At 38.8% G+C, this 24790-nt stretch overlaps 1 protein-coding gene across 19 annotated transcripts in view; it reads right to left on the bottom strand.

Moving 5' to 3' along the window:
- Positions 1-24790, bottom strand: part of magi2a (membrane associated guanylate kinase, WW and PDZ domain containing 2a) — a 190778-nt gene that overhangs the window by 32080 nt on the left and 133908 nt on the right. For 16 of the 19 annotated variants that reach the window (XR_008961905.1, XM_057323688.1, XM_057323689.1 and 13 more), the window contains exons 9-11: positions 23546-23680; positions 21253-21435; positions 13816-14433 (exon numbers count right to left, since the gene is read on the bottom strand). Coding sequence is in view for 18 of the 19 variants with exons in the window: in XM_057323688.1 (XP_057179671.1) it covers positions 13816-14433; positions 21253-21435; positions 23546-23680 (936 nt within the window). In the remaining variant the exon portion in view is untranslated. The remainder of the gene's footprint in view (positions 1-13815; positions 14434-21252; positions 21436-23545; positions 23681-24790) is intronic. The other 3 variants (XM_057323684.1, XM_057323700.1, XM_057323699.1) reach the window with 1 other exon arrangement.

The following is a 24790-nucleotide window of genomic DNA, read 5'->3' as shown; positions in this document are numbered from 1 at the left end:
TCCTGCGGTTTCCTGTTTATACTCTTGCTTGTGTTCTTGTTCCAGTTCGTGATCTTTAAAGTAAGTCTAGTTAGTGTTCGTTCTTTTTTGGTTGTCTAGTATTGTTTTAAGTTGTCAGTTTAGTCTAGTCAGTTTATGTTCTTGTTACCCTCTGTACCGTTTTACCCCCTCGTGGGTGTTTTGTTTTGTACTTTTGTTTATTGTTTAAAATAAATATATTTATCTCGTGTTAACCCCTTCACTGCCTGGCTGCGCTTGGGTTCTTCCCCTTACCATTCCTGACAGGGCGTGGTCGACTGTGAAGACGTGACCGTAAATCTACGCTTCACTAACTGGTGATCAGCTGGCTTTTCCTAAATGTAGGAATTCACACAGTCAGGGAAAGAAAACCCTGCAAATCTCTGTTGAATTTGGAGGGGATCTTAATGTGATGGTGTCATTAAGACACGAGATAGCATCTGCAGATAACCGTGACTTTAAAGAATCCTCTGAAATTAGGTTAACACATAGCCAAAGCAAGGTTTTCGTGATAAGAGTCTCTACGGCGATGAAGGTTCTAGATAGACAAAGCATTGCAAAACCAAGCAGCAGCTGGATTTTATTATAGTAGCATTTCCCATTTTTATATTTAAATAAGTTTAATAACATTTAGTCTTAACCAAACTATCACTATTAAAAGTTAGGGGTCACCTGAGTGAAATAGTTCTCTTCACATTAAAATCCTTTTAATCTGAAAGTGCATTCTTTAAATGCCTGAAATAAGTTATGCAGACACATATACAATTGTACAAACATATTCGTTTTTTTTTCAAATGTACAGACTGCACTTTTGAATATTTGTTTTATTTGAATTACTTTGAATAATGAAGAAAGAACAATAAGAGAACGCTGTTTAAAAAGCATCTCAAGGTCAGCGATGAAGAAAAAAATCAATAAGTAAGGATTCAGACCCTAAACTTTCGATGGTAGTGTACCTTTCTCATTGCCACTGTGCATACAGTTAATATTGTATGAGACATTATGAAGTCTCTTGACAGTGAATGTTTTGCAATTTCCAACCTTATAATCATTTCAGCGGGTTGCCTTTTTAAATACACTGTGTGACGGACAGGTTGTCATTGGCCCTAATGCAGCTGCCCCGCCCACTACTGTGAGTTATGCCACTTCATTACAATTATTATAATAACACTGATAATGTGATGTTTTGGATCTACACCCCTGCACCGTGGTGCTTAAATTAACAGGTGTCTTTGCATCATTTCTACAAAGTGACTCTGTGTTGCCATTTTAAAGCCATGCAAAAATCTCTCTCCGTCCTTCTAGCATCTTTTGTGTGGGCTATAATGCGTGGTGATTAAAATACGCTGTGGGCACTTGGGACATCAGATGTCCACTTTAGCTCAAATCAGCGATTTGCTAACCGTCTACTGCTCGCTTTATGACCGAGGCACATTTCATTATCTAAACAAGATTAAACATCAGAGATCAGATGGGGAGCATAAATCTTCATTTATTCATAATATACAGACAGACCCAGCAGGCTCACCAATGCAGCTGCTGCTGATAGCGTATACTGTATAATATACTAAATGTTGCATGTATTGAATATACAGTATACCTGTATGTAGATGTTATGGATACATTTTTGAATATGTTATGGATACAATACTGATTTCAACATACAACTACTGGCCGATTCGTATACTTGCTCACTTATATGAACTGTCATTACAAACAATCAAACATTACGGTTTTGATTAGGGTTGGGCGATGTCTACCAAATTGACATCGGACGATGGCTACAGTGAAACATCGTGATGTTCTATAAAAGAGTGAGGCGTGTCTTCTTTATACAGTTATAAAGTCAGGCGGGACTGCGCAAACTGCACATACAGCGCGAGCTCCACGATTTTTCTGATGTTATATTCAATAAAAGAGTTGGCGCATCTTCTTTATACAACGCAAGCTGCGCAGACACGCGTCTTCTTTATACAGTTATAAAGTCAGGCGGGACTGCGTAAACTGCACTTCCTGTTTATTACACGGATGGGTCTTTTTCCGGCAGATGACGCAGGCGTCGTTTTGTTCCACTAGGATCTCGTCTACTCTAGCGGGAGCTTTCGTCACCATCATTTGCCGGAAAAACAAGCCTCTGGTTCACGCGCATTCAAGAGATGACAGAAGCTAGACGTCAACGTTAATAGAGCTCTCAATATGGATATTTCTCTTAAACAAACGCATCGATTCGCTTCAGAAGAACTTTGTTAAGACCACGGAGCCGTGTCGAGCAGTTCTTTGATCGATGGATGCACTTTTTGGAGCTTCAAAAAGTCAACACCCATTCAACCGCCAGGAAGTAAAATGATACGTGGTATCATAACTCCGACTGCATTATTCTTCAAGAAGAAAACCATATTCAGTTAGGATGCCTTGAAGGTGAGTAAAACATGGGGAAATTTTTATTTGCTAGTAAAGTATCCCTTTAAGCCAGGACTAGGCCTTAAATTAGGATATTTAAGTCATTTTTAGATATTTAACAAAAAAAATTCCTGTGTGCATCTTGAGACAAAACAATCACACTGATATATTTTAAGATATGTCAGTGCAAGTTGTTTTCGATCAAGACACCTTTAAGTTAGGACTAGGTTTAAGCCCTGTGCGGGAAAGCCCCCTTTATAGTTCATGATACTTAGACATAGATACATTCTTTTGACCAGGGAAATGCCTTCACCTTTAGCAAATTCACAACGCTGTCTCTTTATTTAACCAAGTGCGCCCTACCATTGCAGGTGACTTGCCTTCGGCCAGTTCAGATGAATAGAGGAAAAATAAGAGTGATTTCAATAAACCGCTGAATTAAATCAAAACACACACACACTCTCTCTCTCACTCACAAACACAAGGGCCAACAATCCAAGACACCCGGGCAAACGCCCAACTTGGAATGTTTCTCATATAATTCAGAACAGAAGCTTAGATTTTCTAGCTTGTTTGGTGCACTGGTGTGTATTTAGGCATTGACTTTAATCTCTCAGACTCATGGGTGAAGTTCCAACATTAAATTGACTGAAATGTCCTTTATACATGGATCATATACAACTAATCTGTCAAACAAAGCATGCGTGTATTCATATTCCCTGTCAATAGACATTTCCCATAAGCTCATATTGAAATAGTGAAGCATGGCTTTGGTAAGCAAATAGTCCCATGCCCATTGATGAGTTAATGGGTATACATCAGCTAATGAGAATATCAGTAAAGCTGGAGCTAATTACTTCTTTGGTGAGATGCTGGGAGGCGTTTGTTTTCCAGAAGCGGTTCAGAGTCATCTGCTTCTCTTACTAGACACACAAACACAAAAGATGGATCGAGCTGCTAGTTGAAATGATAACTGATAGATCGTATCATTAACCAGAAATACACATTGTAATACTAGAAAACACATTTCTTCTAAAAGCCAGCTACATAACAGAAGATGCTTTAACAGGTAGTCATGACAACTGCGTGACAGGAAGTAAAACGTTTAATTACATTCTCTTGTGTATCCATATATCTCAGTAACATCAATGCTCCCTCCGGCAGGACTCCGGTTATAATTGACATAACGCGGTTCACAAATTAAAACGAGAAAGAATTTGCGCTGATACTGTAGTCGCTATTAGCACTCAAAAGTGCTACGTTGTGTTGATGTGGCCTTGTAAAGTTGAGCAATTTTCCTGTCCACGATGAATGCAAAACTGCTGCGTGATGTGACACAATCACAGCCAATCAGAAACATTACGGCGGTCTAATTATAAATAAATGTGACATATTTTTGATTTCAATAGCAAAACGTAATGCCAAAGTGTGTGACCTGACAATGTGTGATAAAGCGAGCACAACCAGTGGGCCTGGGGACATGGTAAGTGAAAAAGATGTAAAAATGATGGCTCATTCCGCAACAGCACGTTTCATGCAAGATGATATTTACAGTGCCAAAAACAGACAGTCCAACACTTAAGTATTTATAGATGCACAACAAATGAAACCCAAAGTACCAAAGAAACAACAAAAGGGGAAAATAAGGGGGAAAATTCAAATGTATACATCTACAGGTGAGTATCCACAGTATACTAATATAGTCCAGATAGCACAGGTACGTCTGTAAGATCTGAAAAACATCTGCTATGTAAAAACATCTTAGAAAAGGCAGTTTTCCAAACATTCTAAATCATAAACCATCTTGCAGACATCATCTCGATGTCTATATGACATCTGACTGTAAACATATAGCAAACAATCGAAAAAATACGTCTTGCAGATGTAAATGCAGACATTAAATAGACGTCTTTCAGATGTATGTGCGCAACAAACTTAAGTCTGACCTTCTATAGGGCTCCACCCCTTCCTGTGTACATAGGCTCTCCATATAGTTCTCCATATACTGGAACTATATGCATTTATCCACACTTAATAGTAAAAGTCAGTCAGTAGTAAACAAATATCCTTCATAAACAATAGATGTAAATATAATTCCTTTCACTAACATTCTAGTCGATCTGCTAACAATGATGACGCCTAAAATTACAGGAATTCAATGGTTCTCCCAGTAGGTCTCAAACGACAGCAATGAAAAACTCATCCAGAAAATCTGCCATGAGGATGGACGTCGGCTGCACGTCGGCTGCACAACAATCGATATTGAGAGGCTCTTTCATTCAGTGCCTTTAATTCATTTGGCTGCTTTAATTTTAAAGGTCAGTGGCTCCCAAGTAATTCCCAACATCCGGATATCATAACCGATATTGACTATAGAGCTGTCTGCCATATTACCAAGGATCTCATTGTGAAAATTCAAGAGAGAGCCAACAATTATTTGGTAACAGTAAGATATTGGCTTAGTAAGCCTCTCAGGCCAACGGCAGATGGCGCACTGTGTGTGGTAATCTATGGACTCGGAGAAAGAAATCCTGGACGAGCTCTTCAAAGACAAATCCAAACATTAACCATTCCAGGGGAACATGCCAAACTGCACTTAAATCAGCAGCCAAGGGTATTTTCACAAGTGAAAAGTGCTAGACGTGTGGGGTGCAAAAACAAAGAGATCTGGCAGTAGAAGCATATGACCATCTGGACAAATTGAATGGGACATTTATAAACAATCGGTCTACTGTCACGCTTAATAGTTTTGAGGTTTCCGAAGTTTAAAGCCTAATCTATAGCCCGATACAACTGAAGAATAAAAAAATATTATCTTAATTGAACTAAAGCACCCTACAGTATGTGAATGAAGCCTATTGTTTATACTATGTGTTGTGTTATTTTTCTCAATTTGTTCATTTTTAAGTTTATCTCTCAGAAAACCAAAATCTATTATCACACATGTGTCAATGCTTCATTGTCTTCTTAATGTTTATATTGAGTTGAGATCATAAACCGTTGATGGACGACGGGCAAAATGTCTGAGATATGGCTGCTGACATATGGCGCCAGTGACATCATTTGGAGCCAGAGTCTGTGCAGAAGCACGAGGTGGAGCCACGATATCGGTAAACGTATAATGGTAAGCGAAGAAATCGTGTTACAACTCCCCTTTTTACATCATCTTATAACTAAAACCAAACTTTTCATAAAGACGAAAACATGAACATACGTCAGCGGAAAACCAACGATCATGACAGAAACCATCAGTAGTAAAAATATATTTGAAGTGCAATTGGATTTTTTAGTTTGACATGATTTCCATTCGTTTACATGGAGAGGGCGGGATTTATGAGCTATACTGCAGCCGAATTGCTTTGACTGAGATGGGCCTAAAGATTATACATTTAGAATCTAGCTAGTTACTATCTTCTGAGATGACACAAATGATTGTACAGGCCACAGCCATGAATAGTTTTGTCTAATCATCAAATCCTCTTCTTCCACTCGCTGAATTTTCCTAAGTCAAGAATTTCACCAAGTCTAAATAAACTGTGATCTGCACTGCAAGACGGAAAGAAAAGATTAGAAAAGATCATCAGGGAAAAATCCAGAACAAACCAAGCTGTGCACAAAGGAGACTTTTATTTGCACTTGTGCAATTAGAAAAGATGGCCAGTGTCCAGTTTTGAGACAGTGAGGCCAAATTGCGGCACATTAAGAAGTGGCACATCATTTCAGCACTGGAGAACTGACACTTTTATTAGGGCGTATAATAGGCTGTCTAAACGCTCCTGGAACGCTTCACTGATTGGATTCGTACAGAGGACTGCTCTAAAGTTACGATGGGATGTCTGGCCAACCCGCCACGCATTACAGATCTCTCTGCGTGAGTGAGCCATCGCTGATGTAATTTACTCACCTAGGTTCAGATAAAACAAGTATAAGACACAAATCTGTGATTGAAAAACTGCATAATTAACATCATTATTGTATGTTTATAGAGCCTGTCCTCTTCTAAAATACGACCCCATAGGTCGTTTGTGTAAGCAACTTATTACGACATAGCAATGCTTTGAGGTTAAGCGCCCTCTAGCTGTCGTAGAAAAAGTCAATGAAATTAAATTACGTTTCACTGGTGCTACCAAAAAATGTACATGGTCCCCTTAATCACATTTTCCCCTTTTTGTAATATGAAAAATTACACATCGCCTGTTGTCGGTAGAAGTGTTAATTTAGTAAAAGCTCCTATGGGTCGTTCTTTGGGAATCGACAAGCGAACTATACAGTCAGATGGTTTTGGTGGACAGGTTGTGTTTATAATAGGGCTTTGATGATATCAGATTTCTTTTACCTCACGGTTATCGTAGCCACAAGAATTCGTTGTAACGATATTATCCCAATATCTTTTCAATGCTTTTTTAATGAAAAATAATGCTGTTTGTGAATTTTATCTTTAATTGAGCTTATTTCGTGTTTTCTCCTTTTTTGGCAAATCACACTTAAAATTTGAGTGTAAGGATTAGAGAGAGTGTTTGTAACTATTGTGTCTCCTAAGGCAAAACTTGAAATAGGTGCTGAATTATTTAAGATATTATTGTATGTGCAGAAATAGCACGATATTGATCATTATGGTTTTTATATCACGGCTATTGACGCTACCGTATAGTGTGATATGTCTACTTCATAATTAGGTACTTTAGCTCTAACCCTGAAATCTAATTGGCTGTTGTTTGAGCTTAAACCTACCCTAAAATTCGATTGGTTGACAACAATGCTTTTCAAGTCCTAAGCCAAAGCTATAAATCTTGCCCTTAATATAAACCTATTTATGAAATTAAACAAAATGATTCAGTAATTGCTCGAATCCTAAATCCCAGCTCTACACCTACCCCAAACATCTGGTTGGTAAAGGAATGTTGTTCCAGGACCTGCAAGGGTGAAACTAGAAGTACACGTCCTGTTTGGGTAACTCGCATTAAAGGTTATAAACAACAGACAGCTGCGATGGAAATTCTCCAATTGATTGTGCTTAAGTAAATGGTGTGGATAAATACAGATGGCGGCGACGCTGAATAAAACTGACCCTGTGACTTAGCATGACACAAACTGTTGGTTTGTGCAAATCCTTTTCCAACCTCCATATGTCAGTCATGGTAATTTTCAACAGACGGATGCTAAACTTGGGTGCTAGCGTGATAGCGTGAGCCCGCTACGGGCAGTTTCAAGCGTTTCGAGCCTCACGGTGCAGCCAGTCTGGATATAACAAGGCTGAGAACAGGACAGATTGCTTATGTACGGGACAGCAGGCCATATTCATATTCAAGTGACCGTAATGACTTTCAAGCAGGCTAGCACAAAAGCATCTACCCACACACACTTACACAAAACATACGTCCCAGCTACGGGTCAGTACCCTTGCAGATACAAGGCCATTTAACACAATCTAGTTTCATCGCACTTCACTTTGGTGAGGTATAAATCTCACCGCATCAACATTAAGAGAATAAATGCTGATAACCTTCCTGCGTTCTGCTTCAAAGGGTTTGATATTAATCAGGGTGACCCACGAGCCCCTCACAGATCCAAACAACCTGAGTGAAAATAGCATCTGTTAGCAAGTGACTTTTGTTCCAGAAACATACCCAATTCTTTTCTCTTTAGCAGTGTAGAAAATTGTTTAAAATCTTGAACTCATTCAACTAACTCTGCGATGAACATTACATTTGATTAAGTAAAAAGTATTTCACAGTTGGGTTTAATTACCCCCACAATGCACTGCAGTTTTATTTCTTCTCAGAGAACACTCTAATGCTACATCATCTTACATATAGGAATGTCAGGAGGTTAGGTAGTTTACTAACTGTACTGCTAACATGCTTACTTGCTAGCCTGCAAATCTTTTCACAACCCTGCTTACTAAAGCATAAAGGGGGCATGCAACGATGTTTCGTGGATTCTGACTTCTTTACAATGTTAAACATGCAGGCTTCTAATGCTTAACATGGTCAACTTGTCAAAAACGAGTTGGACGTATGATGTAGCATTTCTGTGCTTGATACACTCCCTCAGCACTCCAACTTGTTTCGGAAAGTTTTTTATAATTCTGGATCCCCGTTTCGTAGCAGGGATCCTATTCCTTTTATTGGACAATTCTCCCGGAAAAGCACAGCAAAGCGAAAGAAATAGCCCACCCACGCACCAACCAACGAGGAAGACCCGCTTACCATCAAGATTGTCTGCGCTGCGTCAAGATTGGCCTGCAGGTGCAGCTCGTTACTCTTGCGATAGTGACGTTTAGGTGTGTTTGTTTGTTCACGGCATTTCAGTGATGGATGTTATATAAATGGTGGATATAACGGTAGATTTGCAGATCGTTTGAAACTGATAGATGGAGCGGTCCCTGCGCTAAAAGATGCCGGACATGAACAGCATGCGGTAAGTCAAACTAAGTCACGTGTCTGTGTTTGGTAGGCAATCGGCGCGTACGTGCATAAACAACACAAACTTATAGTAAATAAATAATTATGCAGGGATAATGCAATGATATAGGGCAGGCTATTGTTTGCTCGTGATTTAGTTCCTCCCCGCACACCCTCCAGATGTCGCATTTTTCCAGAAATAATCGTACAGCTGTATCTATCTTTTATAAATGTGATCAAACCAAATACTCTTCGAAGATACTAAGTATGCAATACTACTCTATAGGTACTCAAGATTAATATGAGATTGGCAGAAACCGCGTGTTATGGCAGTTTTAAATGCTACCACACATTTGCACAAACACAGACTTTTAAACAAGGTTTACAATGACGTTTGGTTACAATATACATTACATCATCATAAACTCTTTTCCAAGATATTAACTTAACAGAGCTCAACAGAAACTTAAGTTTAAAAATGTAACCAAATCACTACCAAAGCAAAGGCAACGCTCTTCTGAACAAAACTAAAAAATATAACAAACTCTTCTAAATCTCTAAAATAAATGAACATTAAACACTAACAATTGTTTCTCTTTACTGAAAAACACACAAAACAACACTTAAGAAAAGGAGATCATCTGTCCAATTAAATTTTTTTGCATTAAGTCATTCATGTACAGGTCCAACTTGAACGGATTAAGTTAGATGACTAAACATGAAAAAATGTGTTGACTTAGCTTGTTAAAATTAAGTAAAAGTATCAAAATTCTTTTTTTCAGTGTAACTCTGAGCCCATAGTAGGTCAGTCATGAAAGGTTTATTCATTATTGCTAAAAATCCATCTCTACGGATATTTTAAATTCTGGATCCCTATTGTGAAACTCATATTACAGCACCATACCAACCTAAATTCTCCCAAAATAATCTTTAAACTCACAAACCCTGTCAAGAAAATGTTTTTGGGGTCATTTTCACTCAAAAATTTAGGGGAGGAAAAAACTGCAATCACAAATATATTATGCGTTTGACGTCATTTGCCCTTGTCTGGGAAACGGGATATATAATATTTATACGGTTAGTATAAAGCCGTTAAGCACTCCATTTGAGATGATATGACCCTATTAAAGCTCATACACTAGATAGTAGCCTACATAGTGCATAGTACATAATTTAGGACACAACTATAGACAGTTTCATCGGAAGCACGCGCCTGGCCCGAAGGTAACTTCCGGTCTGTGTTTAGTTAATTTATATTAATATTAATTGATACAAATTCTTTCTTGTATAATAATTGTATTAAATTACATTAAAACTACTCAACAGTTTTTGATTCTTTGCGAAGGTCTACCGGAAGTTAAGTTTGGGCCACATAACATTTGTTTCTGTTGTTCCCAGTGAAAATGTCTATAGTATACTGTATATAACATAAAGATTTAACAAAAACTACTGAAATTAAAGCCGTCTTTGAGAATATATTCAAAGTATATATTTTTATTCCAGTACAAAAATGCCCCAGACACACGTTTTCACAAGTGTCACCCAATTATACTTGTACTGTATGTACATGACAGTAAGGAGTTTGTATTTAAGTGCATCTGCACTTGAAATGTAAATGATATAGAATGCCTGCTGATCACACGGGCTTAACAAGCAATAAATCTCTCTCTCATTAACTTCTGACCTACACGAACATCACATAAGCACTTTAAATACCTTTCAAAATCATTTGCATCCCCACGTCCTAGTTTTTATTCTATATATTCTCCCATTTCTTTCTTCGCTTCTCTGCGGGTTACATCACACACTCTGAATACAACGGGTCATTAATCACACTGGCTCGAAGCGCTTTTGAAAAAATGCCTTAAATGTCGTCAGAGCAGGTGTCAGTCAGCTGAAGCTATTGAAGGGCTTTTCGCATTGAATACTAAAACGCACCAAATGAATGACCTTTCTACAGTACAGACAGGTGCGTGTGGCTCGCCTTTTTATTTCCTGAGATGAATGACTCATAATTAATCTTGGCCTATGGACCGCAGACCCGAATCCGAAGTGAATTCAGCGAATGCTTCCCATTGCGCTCAAATTCTGTGCTTTCTAGTCTCTGACACCTTGGATAGACTGTACGTGTGCTGAAAACAAGTGCAGCGTCGGCTTTTTTATTGAATAACTGCGGTAATGGTAGAAAAGTCAATGGCTTGATTAATTGGAGGCAAATCTAGAAATCAGTTTCAGGTGAGAAGCAAGTTATCAGCAGCGATAATCAACAGCACTGTAAAATAATCCGCATTGATTCCCTGCCCCTTGAAAGCTAGACGCTGAACCAGAAAAGCGTAATTTGTATGTGAGACAGTGTCTGGCCAGTGTGTTAGTGTGTGTGGGAAGTGTGTGCGCTGGAAAATGCTACGTGGGAACATGTTCATTATTTATAGAGCTTCAGGAGAACATTCGTAATGCGTACTCAACATGAAACAGCATTGGCAACCCATTTGATTGATTGTAATGTGTGGTTTTCTGAATATTCGACACGATAAAAAACAATGTAGGACAAGACTTGATTTTATCCATTAGGTATTGATTGGATTATGAAAAGTGGGTGTTATGTATCAGAATAGAGCCAGACTTGAATGCAAGTTTGCAATAAATTGTGAATATATTTCCTTCGGTTTTAAAGCTCTCACTCACTTTTCAAGGCTTTGTTTTAACCAGGATGTAAAAACTGAAGGTCAACTTCACCCTTGAGAGCATGTTGATGTAGCCCAATAATAAAGCTGTATTATCGGCATTAAATGACTGCATGTACTATTGGCAAGAACGGACAAAAGCTGCATTACATTAACACAGGAAGCCACACCAACACCTTAAAGCTATTTGGCTTTTGCGTACATTTCACCGATAGACAACTAACATTATGCAAGGAAACTTATATTTTCTTATACTGTATATTATCTGTCAAAATATCAAATAATTGCATACAACACTGGTCAAAAGTTAATGATCACTTGACAAAAATGATTTTCATGATCTTACAAATCTTTTAATCTGGTGTAAATTTTAGTGTTTTAAATTACTTTTGTAGAAAAAATATAATTGTGCCAACATATTCATGTCAAAATGGTGTTTTTAAATGGATTACTTACCAAATACTGGACCAATTAATGAAAAAAAAACATTCCAATAGTAGTCATACAGTATACAGTAGATGTAAATTTCTTCAAAAGCTTCCCAGGTTGAGACCTCAAGAAGCTGAATGATAAAATGCCAAGTATACGATTTTGCAAATTCTAGGCAAAGGGTTATTACTTTGAAGATGCTAAAATATAACAGCTTTTATTTACAACATAACTCCCACAGTTTCAATTGTCTTATTCCACGAATTTATTATTATTTTAAAATGTGGAAAAATATATAAATAAAGAATGAGTATGTGATCTTAAACTTTTGAACGGTAGTGTATATATTTAAAAACATATGGAAGGATACATTGTTAAAATATTAAAATATATTGAATAATACATTTTCATATATTTAAAAATACAAGCACTTGGTTCCAATATGTAGCAATTTATTATTTAACATATTACATTATATTTTTCAGTATAATCCCATATATTTTGTTTCATAAGGGACAAAATATAAGGCTAAATAAATTGCTACGTTTATAATACAGGTTACAAAGATTTTTCATTGTTTGGATAACGTTTAGTGATGACTTATGTACAATAAAAGGAAGGGCACATATTAGCAAAGCAAAACGATTAAATTATGATTTTAAATGAAAGCTTAAAGTTTCAGAATGAACTAACTTTTCAGAGTGCATATGTTGTCATGTTATGCAAGAGTCCTTGTACTGAATACTGTTTATAAATGTATTAAGCACACAGGTAGCGCTTATGCATGTTGATGCATTTGCTAATTATGTGTCAGAGCCTATTTTTACCCACAGTGCTTTTCTGCACAGTGAAGGTCGCAGAAAACAAAATGGCAGAAACAGCTTGTTCCTCAGAGTGACTCAGCGCTTTGAGCAAGCCAGAAATCTTAAAGAGTGAATTACAAAAGTTAAGAGGACACAATGAACCAACCGGCCAATTAAACGCCTTTATATACTGTATGTGGTGGACATTGATTGCTTTAAAGCCATCTTCACCTAACAGTGACAGTAAAATATGTATTTTAGGTATGAGAGATGCACATATTTTAGTTTAGGTGTTCGGGCGGGGGTCATGATTGGGCTAGTTTAAATTAGCCTTTGAGTTGGTTTTGTTACGCAAATCTGGCAACCCTGCATCAGTTTGCCTACCCAGGTCAGTGGCCACTCCCTTGATGGCGTGATTGACTGGGAGTCTAAACATTTATTTAATAGAGAAAAGATCAAAGTACATTGCAGAAGTAGTAAACAAGTCATTTCTGGGCCCTGTCCAGAAGCATGACTGGGAGTCTAAGGGAGCGTCATTTGAGCTAGAAAACAGTATCTGATTGCTGACTGCATATTGAGCTTTCAATTAACGTTTATTTGTCCTATCAGGAAGCCTGGCTTCTCTAATAACAAATGGTCAATAACAACGATCGGGAGATACACAACTGAGAGAGCTTGAAATTAGATAACGCTGCACGCAAATCAAATATTCATCATCAGCAATGAAATGTCAACACGGTATCTTGTTTGTTCACTTAAAAAAACAGATCCGGCTAACGACTTCTATTCTCATGTCTGGTCATTTAAAAAAGCAGATTGTGCGAGCACATTTCAGACACCAAAATAATAAACCAGATCCAAGTGTATCTCATGCCATTGATAATTAAATTCTGTGCTTAACAACCACCAAGTGCTAGACGTGTAGATACACACACCAAAATCGTCATTCTAAAAGGATGAGATCTGATACCAATAAAAATGTGAAACACTGAGCTTCAAGAGCAACTGTCATGGGTTTCTGTGGTCTTCAAAACAAGCCATAAACCCCCGCACCACCACAAACATGAGCTCTCTTACCTGTGCAGCCCCTTTGTACGACCAACGTGGCCTCTGCCCCAACCAGACACTCCTTTAGCAGCTCCACCACCTGCGTGTGCGAAAGCATTAGCGCGGGTTGTTGGTTAATCTCCACAATCAGATCACCCTCGAACAGCCCCGGGCATCCCTGCGCCTCCAGAATCTGCTTCACTCGCTGTCCTCCGCTACTATCTGCAATGGTGAAACCAAAACCCTCTCCCCCCTTCACCATGGTAACCGTCAACAGCTCTCCTCCAGCAGCTCCTGACGACGCCATGGAGACGCTGTCCTCTAGTGGACCGGCGTCCAAGTGGGTGTCTCCGGGATGAGGTGGTCCTAACGGCGTATGGAGGGGGTCCATAAAGCGCGCGGTGCGGGAGATGTACTCCATGTAGCTGTCGTAGCTGTTCCCCCCATTGACGAGTAGAGGCCGCTCGATGAGACCAATGGGGGGAAGCATGGTGCTGGCTGCATCCTCAGGGTCGTAAGGAAGAGGGTAACCCCTGCACAGGACGAGGGTTACGCTCTGACCAATCGGGACTGACTGGAAAAGCTTTACGACATCAGCGTGGGTGGTGCCCAGGACACAGACGTCATTGATGTAGACAATCACATCACCTAGAAACAAGAAATAAGCACAATTGAGTAGATATTAAAACCTTAATGTTTTGGAGGGTCTCTTGACAGAAATGCGATATAATTTATATAATTATGTCTTCAGAGGTGTATAAAGACCTTACATAATGAAGCGTTATGTTTTTATTACCTTCGAATGAGCTAGTTCTTTCTACATACACCGCCGGTCCCCTTACATGGAATTCATCATGTTGTTTCTACAGTAGCCCTAAACGGACAAACTGCTCTGCAGAGCGCGTTTCGTAAATACGTTATCTCCTTCGCTAAAAAGCTATAACGTGACGACATCTTAGTTTCAAAAGGGAGGGGCGAGCGGCGGAGTGAGCTGTTGGTTGCGATTCGCAACCTCACTGCTAGATGCCGCTAAATTTCATACACTGGACCTTTAGGTAAGCTGCCTATCTAGACTGAATTTTATATCATAATTCGTGATATTCATAATTCTGCCTTGAAAGGGAGCTGCCTACAGTATAGTGTACACTATACAAGGTATAGACATCAAGGCAGTTTACTAGGTTTTAAAAAAGAGCTATTGAATCAAATAAAATATTATTTTACCCAATAAAAGTATTCTCTTCAATCAGGATGAAAAAAATATAGCCTTTTTAATAATTCCATGTTTTATTCATGCAGTCTCCCTGGCGACTGTAACAATAACAGGGCTCCAATTTGAAAGACTCTTTTCTCAATTCAACTAAAGTATCGCCATGCGGTAACAAAATCCCAGGCTTTAATTGTGATGTGTACTTCCAGATCGGTTCTCCCAAACATCATTCACTCACTGTATTTGAATAAAACGTTATATTTTAACAGCTTTTTATGTTTTATATTTAACAGCTTGAATCACAGCCTCTCCTACTGTTCATTTACATGTTGGCAGATCTTTCATTTAAAACAACATAGAGTTCTTTTAAAGTATAGAAATTAAATCAGAGGTTCCTAAACTTTAAATACAGGACCCACCTAGACAGGTACAATCTCAAGAGCCCCATCATTTTTTAAAAATAGAAATATAAGAAAAAATACACATTTAATGTCTTTTAGTAGAGAGTAGTTATCTTTTCCTTGTCATTGTATGAATGAAATATAAGGTTAATTGCAACATTGAAATAAATAATTCTTGCAAAATGTTGACTATTCGATTTTACAATATGTTTTAAATGTACTGTATGTCTTTCTGTGAAGCAGCTGTAATCTTTATATAAACACCTAAAACTAACTTCTCCTGAAATTCCTTAAGTTGAATAGGCTCAAAAGGTCAACTAAACCCTGATTTTACACATTAAAACTCATCAAAATTATGGAATATCTCAAACATGACTATAGGAATTATGTTATAATATGTTTACAGTATGTTATAAACAGTATATGTGATTCGTGTGTCTGACATAAATTAGTGGCCAACTGACGACATCTCCCTTTATTCAAACATGTTATTAAAGATTTATTTTTGATACAGTGTACAGTAATTTGCTAAATATTTTGTAAAACGATTACCGTGTTTTGTCCATTTTGTACCATACACCTCAATATTTTTATGGGTTAATCGAACGTGAGGGGTCATTAAAAGCATATACTGTACAAATATGCCCTCCGGACATCACTTTTGGCCTCTACTGTAAACAAGATAGTAGAATCGTATGGTGTGTCTTTGTTACTAGTGTATTTATGCTGGTCAAGTGCACTCCATTTCCTAGAGATATCATGCAATACCGTATGTTTATTGATAGGCTTGTTCTCTCCTGACTGTTGTGTGCAGAGCAGGAATTTTGATTTATAACTCGTAAATACGTTTGACATTTGCCCGCAGCCTCCTGTGTACCAATCAATAATTTTGCTTCTGGACAGCAAATGATATTGTGCGATTTCGCTGTACCACACCAAACTGTATGTCAGCATTAATCCGAACCAAAGCACCACAGTGCAAACCAGATCATTACATCCTTTTAAAACATTGCAGCAGAATCCACCAACAAACTCGCCTGACAATTTTTTTGCTTTATGGAATGTCTGTATATTATTACTATTACATTTATTTAATGAACTTTGAACGTTTTCTTAAGATTTTAACATTTTCCAACATTTTCTTTCTTTCTCTCAAATTGTTTATGTTAAAATAGTACCCCAGATTTAAATGTACTGTAAATATAATTTATTATTGTATTGTTAGTTCCTCTAGCTCAATTGGTAGAGCATTGTGTTAGTTAGCGGCACAAAGATCATAGGCTGGATTCCCAAAGAACACATACTAGGGCTGTGCGATTTGGGGAAAATATCTAATTGCGATATTTTTGACAGACATTGCGATTGCGATTTGATTTGCGATTTTAACTTTTCTAATTCAAGCTTCAATTCAATATTGTTGTGTGGAGCACAGTATGGGTATAGTTACCCTGAAAGAAAACAACAACAAAAAACATTTAATTGTTTCCATTAAAACCATTACAAAATTAATTTTTGTAGTGTGCTTTGGGCATTATTCAAATAGGGCTTACTGTTGTTCAATTGGTTCCCAACTTCCAGATTACATCACACCAATAGAATCCAAATACCAGTGTACACTATTATAGTTTCCATTAAAACAAATACAACTCCCATTGTAACCCTTAAATCCATAACATTTTCTATTGTGTTAGTGAATTATTAAAATAGTTCATAGTTTACATAGGCTGATTTATTATTGTTTAAGTATGTGGGATTTTTTAAAACAAGTAAAAAATGTGCTGAATGTTTAATTTCATCCAAGTGAAATTAGCAAAACAGTTAGATAGAATTTACATTTGTTTGAAACGCGGAGCTAGGCGTGAGTTTACACAGGGTGCGCGCGTGCGTCAAGCCTCGTCCATATTGCCAGATGCCCGAGCCGGACTCAAGTACTATAAACGTCATTACGAAACAGGCTGTGTATGCGCGTCAAGTTTAAACGGCTCGTCCGCGCAACGCGGGGCAGAGAAGCGCGAGTATGACAGGCTGTGTGTGCGCGTCAAGTTTAAACGGCTCGTCCGCGAGACGCACAACGCGGGGAAGAGTCGCGCGAGTATGACACAGGCTGTGTGTGCGGTCTTCTGAATTGGACGGTTCTTTAGTATTTATTTGCCTAATATGATCGATCTGACTCTGCTGATGCCCTAATAACACACACTGTCTCTCTCCTGCCTTCTGTTTGTTTTTTTAATGTCGGACGTTTACGCAGTTGGCTGGGGCAGTGCTGATAGGCATAACGGAGGTGCGCTCAACTCAGTTGGTTAGCAAGAATGCCACTCAAAGCGGGCTTGGAACAGACGCGTTTCCTATTTTTCACATCGCTTTCACATTAGCAAATCGCAACGTCTCACATTGCGATTGCGATTCGATTTCGATTAATCGTTCAGCCCTAACACATACTGATCTAAATGAATCTTGAATGTATTGTACGCTGCTTTAAATAAAAGTTTTTCAATGTTGGAAAGTTTAAAGAATCTCACATTTTATGTGCTGTGTTTAATACACCGGCCTTGTGTATTAAACACAGGAACGAAAGGAAGGTTTTTAGTTAATTAATAAAGCCATACAGTACAAAAAAATATAAATAAATTAAAGCATTTAAATAAAACTGAATAAATATGATTAAATAACATTCAGCCCTGTTTTAATGTAAACTAAAGGCGGCTTTATTAAGTTTACTGCATTTAAAAAACTAGCAGCAATGACTTTCTGGGTTTTTATCAACTTATATTTTTCAGTAACATGAAATATCGCTCAACGCCATAAACCCTTCAACTGCATTACAACCTTTGCGCAACTAATGAAAGAGACAATTTAAGAGGTGGTCTGGGAACAAATGTCTGAGACATCTGATGTCTGTGCATGCAAGAAAACCCAGAGGAGCACCTGGTCTGTGCCTGGCATGCTAAACAAACACGATCAATACACAATCCCAAAAATGTTGCCTCAAAGCAACAACAATAGACATTCTATACGACTAAAGCATTAACCCTCAAAAGCAGAGCCCCTCCAGCAGGCACACGAGTTGAGCTTCCTGTCCCAGAGCAGCACGCTGGTGCACCTGATTCAACTCATTATCTGCTTGTTAGGTTCTTTATGAGAGGCCTCTGGTGCAGCTGTGAGGGGCAGAGTAAACATACACACGGCAGATGCATCTATAATAGCAGTGGACGGGGCAGATAGAAGATTTCTAAGGAGCAGGTAGTGAACCGTGTCATGCCACAGATAAAAGCACCCTGCATGATAGCTTTAATTAACAAGCAGCGCTTGGCTAGGAGGGAAGGAGAGAGAAAACGCTACGCTTATGTCAAATGAATGCTCTATCAATGGTGTATGGAAAACGTTCTGCAATGTAAACGCCTCGCTCGTGGGCTTCTAAGCCAATTAAATTCTGGTTTGCTGGGTTGTTGGCCGGGTCATTGGTGATTTAAGATTTATGATCAATCAGTCATAAATCTTATTTAGTGCAGCTACTAATGGTTTTTGTATTTATTTTTATATTTTTAAACAATTTTAGATAATTGCGACATTAATAAATATAAAATAAAAATAATAGCAGTCAGACGGTGTTGTGTACTGACCGATAAAGCAAATAACATCTATTGCCACTAAACATTTGTACAAAATGTCACTACTGTGTGGTTTGATTATTGTAAATACTTTTATACTTGCTAAAGAAATGTTTGCTTTAAAAATCCTCCCTAGGAGTACAGTGTTCGGACATGCATGTAGCAGGGCGAAAAATCGGCCCTGGCATTTTTAGGGCCCGCATCGGCCCTCCACCGAATCTGTCGACGGGGGGGTTCATGCATACGTGTCTTTTGCATTCTCGTTGCGTGCATTCACATTTATAATACGTCCGTCTAAGCGGCCAACGCCTCCGTTACGGCCCCATACGTTAGCGGCAAACGCGTCCTTTACGGCCACATACGTTAGCGGCCAACGCCTTCGTTCCGGCCCCGTACGCCAGATGGCCAGTCCGCCCCTGGCATGTAGTAAGAGTTGGGTGATGCGACATAACTACATTTCTCATATTATATTTAAGGCCCTGCTGTCTAGCAGTGCAGTACCAGACCAAACTGCAGTGTGATGCCAATGGAATCGGCATTGAGCCAGTGAGGGTACCAGTGCACTTTATGGCGGAAACGATTCCTCTAGTAACTCGAGTAATTCGAATATAAAAAGTCATCGAGGCCATTTTTGTTGCCTCGAAGCCTCGTTTAATCCATTTAACTACAGTACACACGGAGCTCTGCGTTTCCCCACGGACCGTTATTACTAACGCACAGCCCGCTAAACTTACAGGGCTCACAAGTCTCACGCATTCACCGTCTCTTCCCACGCTCACACATATTTCTCATGCTGATAAATAAGTGATAGCTTATTGAAATGGTGAACTGCTATTTTACTATTTTATTCTATTTTGCGAGTGAAACTTGTTTTCCGGCCATAAAACTAGATTCGGACTGACGTTAGTGGATGCCGAATCATGTTATTTACACATGCCATCTGTCTGTTCTGCGTGTCTGAGTGAATGAACTGCACTTTATGAGGACATGAACACATGAACTTCATCTCCAGAGTTGCGCTGGGAGTTTATTTCAGAACATTTTACTGAGTGAAGCTAACACACTAAAAAATAAGCGTCTTCCGATGACCTGCCAAAATAAAAGTCCGGTTAACTCTGTATTTTATGTGGATATATATATATTACTATTTGATAGTAAAAAAAGAAACTAAAACTAATTTAGATAAACTAAATGCATCATGCATAAACTGAAGTTAGTTATTTACCTTTGAAATTATTCTTTCTATTTTTATTCATGTTTCTTATTTATACATTTGTATTAGGCCTATATTGCATTTTGAATGTAATATGGCAATGGGATGTAGTAAATGGGTTTAGTTTTCACAGATATTAATGTATGCAATTTCAGCAATAAATATGTTCATTTTTCTAAAAAGGAAACAAATTAGTTGTTCATTTTAAGAGACCTGTCTTATTTTCTCTTGTATATTTAGTATTGCTCTTTAATAAAGAAAAAGTACTTATTATCCGAATACCCGATTAATCGATGGAAAAATCTGTAGAATACTCGATTACTAAAATAATCGATAGCTGCAGCCCTAACACCGTTTATAAAAGCTTTGCTTAAACGTGTTATAAAATAGATTGTGTAGCACTGCAAAGAATAGTATAACATAGTACAGTACAGTAAAGTGTACGGTATAATCTAATATAGATCCTAAAAACCCTGTAAGACCTACATTCCCCATGTGTAAATCAATATGTGCGGCTGTGCTCTGCAGACCATGTGAGCAAGGTTTCTGAGCACCACAGCATCTCTAATCTAGTAGAATTGGGTTTTTCACACTCACTTAGACCTGAAACTCCACTACAGCTCTGTCTTACTGCATGCGTTAGAGTCTGTGACTGCGGAATTGCACAAGTAGGACAACGAGTCCAGTGGTAGCAGTGGGGTGGAGAAGAGGAACAGAGAGGAGACGACAGGAGCAGAGAAGATCATTTCCTAAACTACCAACAACACTAATAAAATGAAGTGCCATCTTGGGAGATACATTGGCAGTCTGAACGGACAAAAAGCTCTGCACTATTGTTCCCTCTGTCAGAACGCTTGTGAGATATTTCAATTCTGTGTGTGTATTTCAATGCTTCGGGGGTATGCGTGTGTGAGCGTCACATAAAATCCATTGCGGGCGAGTAGACTGAACCCATGTGCAGTTTATTTACAAAAGAACCGAAATACAAACCAAGACTTGACTTTAACAAAACTTAAATACACTGTGTTTTTTTACCTGTAGCCATTTTTCCATCCTGTGCCGCGGGTCCATCCGGAATGACACTTTTGACCTGCAGGAACTCGTCCGGCTCGTCACCGCCAATGATAGTGAAGCCGAATCCCATGTTGCTTTTCTGCAGCGGTGTCGACAGGAAGCTGCCTTTCAGCTGCGTGGGGTCCCGCGTGAACAGATTCTTCTCTGCCGGGGTGAAGAGATGGGCGACAAATCAAAAAATCACAATCGAGCATTGCCAACTGAAGATATCCAAAAAAGGGTATTTGGTAAGCCACTCCAAACCCATTAAAAAGCAGCAGACCACATCACGCTGGGGAATTGTGGGTATGAGGCCAAGCGCTCTGCTCGCAGCCAAACATACAACAGCAGAGCGGGACACGACGGCTTTTTTTTGCTCAAACCTCATGTTAAACTTGCTCAAATGAAATACTCAACCGTGTTTAGCTTAAGCGGGGACTGTCTCCCAGGACACCCTTATTTGTAGAAGACTCAAGCAAAAAAAAGAAGCCAGGAGAAGAACCTGCACAGGCAGAGTGGTTCTTCTATTCTCTCAGCCTGGAGAAAAGCAGCCTCAAAAAACGATCCAGAAAAGCCTTTTTGCTGTAATCTCACAAGGCTCGCTGTACTGAAGAGATGCTTCTGCAAAACTAAAGAGATACTTCAGTACCCAGTATTGAGATACAATATGCCAGCCACAGTTACTCCATCTCATTTGGTTGGTTGAGAGATTGGGATGTTTAAAACCATCTGGAGCCAATCTAGTTCTTTGCCATGCGTTTGTTAGGGACAATAGCTGGTCCAAAACCCTGCTGTAAAGGCCAAATCATGAGACGAACATGACTTTTTATGCTGATTTTGCTGGTTAGCATCTGCTCAACAGCGAAATGTAGTTTTGGATGCTGGTGGACTAGCATGGGTTTTACTGGTAATACAGATCGTTTTGATAGTTAAGAAGATGAACTTTGTTGAAATTTACCCACAGAGCACTTGTTTTGACATCTTTAGAGAAGGCTAGTCAGTTAGCATATACCACAGCATTTTACATCGTCATGTGAACCCTGAACAATAAATAATATAGGGCGAGATTTACTAACTGCTTCCAGCATTACAATGGGCTATATGCACACGGGGCGACGACGTACTTCCGCTGAAATCTCAGTCAGTTAAGCCACTTACTTAACCAGGTCATTTTTCCCCAAGCGATAAGATGTTTAGAAAGAAAACTTTCGAATTTCAGCGAACCGAGAGCCCTGCAGGTGAGCATTGCTGTGTGTCTCTGTGATCATGCCTCGAGTAAGTGCAAAAGTTTACTTGGCTTTTCTTCATATTTGTTAGTGTAGCTTGAAATGGATAGCCTGAAGCTTTTCTCCTTTTTGGTCGTCGATGTTTGACGTAGTGTTTGGATAATATGACTCATGTCATGACTGTAATCTTATATGCATCTTGAAGCGACCAATTTAAAAATGCCATTGTTCCCTACGGATGCTACGTGCGCCAGATGTAACAGAGCTGGCTTAGGTTTTAGCAGAAATACGTCATCGCTCCGTGCGCATATACCCGATTGCCTCTTTTGGCGTTAAAAACTACTGTCAGGATTTACTGAAGACAAAAAGGCATGAACACATTTGTTTTTGTGGCTGACCTTATTGCATTTGTAGGAGTTTCCCTATTAGATGCTAAATTTATCAGGGAGGACTTAATTAAAATGAATCATGGAACGCGATATATTAACATTTGCGCTAATACATTTTCTTGGTTTTACTCCATTATTTTACGACGAAGAAATTATGTCTTAAACTCTACGGTCATTCGTGCAGCTCTTGGTAGATTGCATTGGTCATTATGCAAATTAGATATTGCGCCTGTGTTTTTTAAAAGTCAGCCGCAGATCACTTGTTCAGTATATTAAAACAAAATATTAAAGAACAAATTAAATTAACTAGATGAACTAGTGAAATAGACTAATTTGTTGTTAAATGACTAATAGTCAATCCTTTCCTAGCTCTACTATTTAAGTAACCTTGGGGCATAAACGGCATCTCATGCTGGGAACCAGCATCCATAACGCAACATCTGCTGGTGACCAGCCAGTATTTTCGGCAGGGTAGTTGTACTAATGTATTTCCTGAAAGCGCAGGCAAAAATGAAAAACAACAACAAAAAAGCCAACAAAAAAGACCAGTTTAGAGAGAATGTTCCTTTAAGGAACTAAAAAACTGCCAAAACAGGACGGCGAATTGACTATTGCTGTTGTTCCTCCCCTGCACGAGGGGGCGCTAGTCTGGCGACGTACCATGCAGTCCAAACACACCAGCCCGGTACAGGGGGGCCTCGGACAGGTCAGTGAGACTGTGAGAGCGCTCGGGAGCGGGACCCACGTATGCCAGTCTGGCCCTGGGTAAGGTTGCAGAGGAGGGGCTCTCCTCCACTGTTATAAAGAAGAAAAACCCTCAACTCAGATTGAAAACATATTAATTCACAAAAAAAATCTGTCATTTATTCACCCTCATATGCTTTATAATCTATGTATGACTCTTTTACCAACATTCTTCAAAATATCTTCTTTTGTGTTCTGCAGAAGAGAGAAAGTCATACAGGTTTGAAATGACATGAGGATGAATAAATGATGAAAGAATTGAAGAATTGTCATTTTTGGCTGAACTATCAACTATTTAACAATGAAAAAGATGCCTACTTTGAACTATGTACTTTTTTAAAATAAATATTTAGTAGTGATGTAGTTTTTTTTAATAGAATTAAGGACTACTGTGTTCCTTCACATTTAACACTATGCCTTCGAGCAGATGTAAGAATGATGCGATGAACATTGCCTGTCAGGCTAATAACACATTACGGAACACATGGTCGACTGCGGCTGTGTAATGGCTTGGGTGTAGAAAACATTGAAGGACATGCCTGCTCATTTTTAAAAAAGTTTGTTGAGTTTATTTCTGGCGTCAGATAAAAAAAACACTCCTTGTTAAGCATCTGTTTGTGCATCACTCCAAAACTGCCTGTAAAGAAACCTGAAGTAAAAATGATTTGGCTTACGTGCATATGCAAGAAAAAAATGCTACAGGCCTTTACTAGTTTCATGGTGGTACACACAATTGCGATGCAATATGCAGCCTCACAGGGTTGACAACATGTCAAGGAATATTCACAGCGCTTTTCTTTAAAAGACAGTCTGGACAGTAAACAACCAGATATGGCCTATCGTTCATTTTTTCTTCGCCACTTCACTCTTGTGGACACGAGATCTTACAGATTTATACCAGAGATTTCCAGTGTGGTAAAGCTTTATCTCCTTGAGGCCATTGTTATAATGACCTCAACCGAAGCCCACCCTAGAGCCAACCAAGTTTTAAAGCCATGACTGGTCCGTCTAATGACCGTGTGAGTCAAGCAGAAACATGTGTTCCTCAAGACCAAGTTCTTCTTGTTAACAGCCTATGATCTAAACCCCCTTACCTTCATGTGTATGACAGCGGGACTTTTCTACACGGATCTGCTTCAACAGAAACTATTGTTCAAAATC

Source organism: Triplophysa rosa, linkage group LG24, assembly GCF_024868665.1.
Source record: "Triplophysa rosa linkage group LG24, Trosa_1v2, whole genome shotgun sequence".
Classification (NCBI taxonomy): domain Eukaryota; kingdom Metazoa; phylum Chordata; class Actinopteri; order Cypriniformes; family Nemacheilidae; genus Triplophysa; species Triplophysa rosa.
This window is presented reverse-complemented; position numbering and strand designations above follow the sequence as displayed.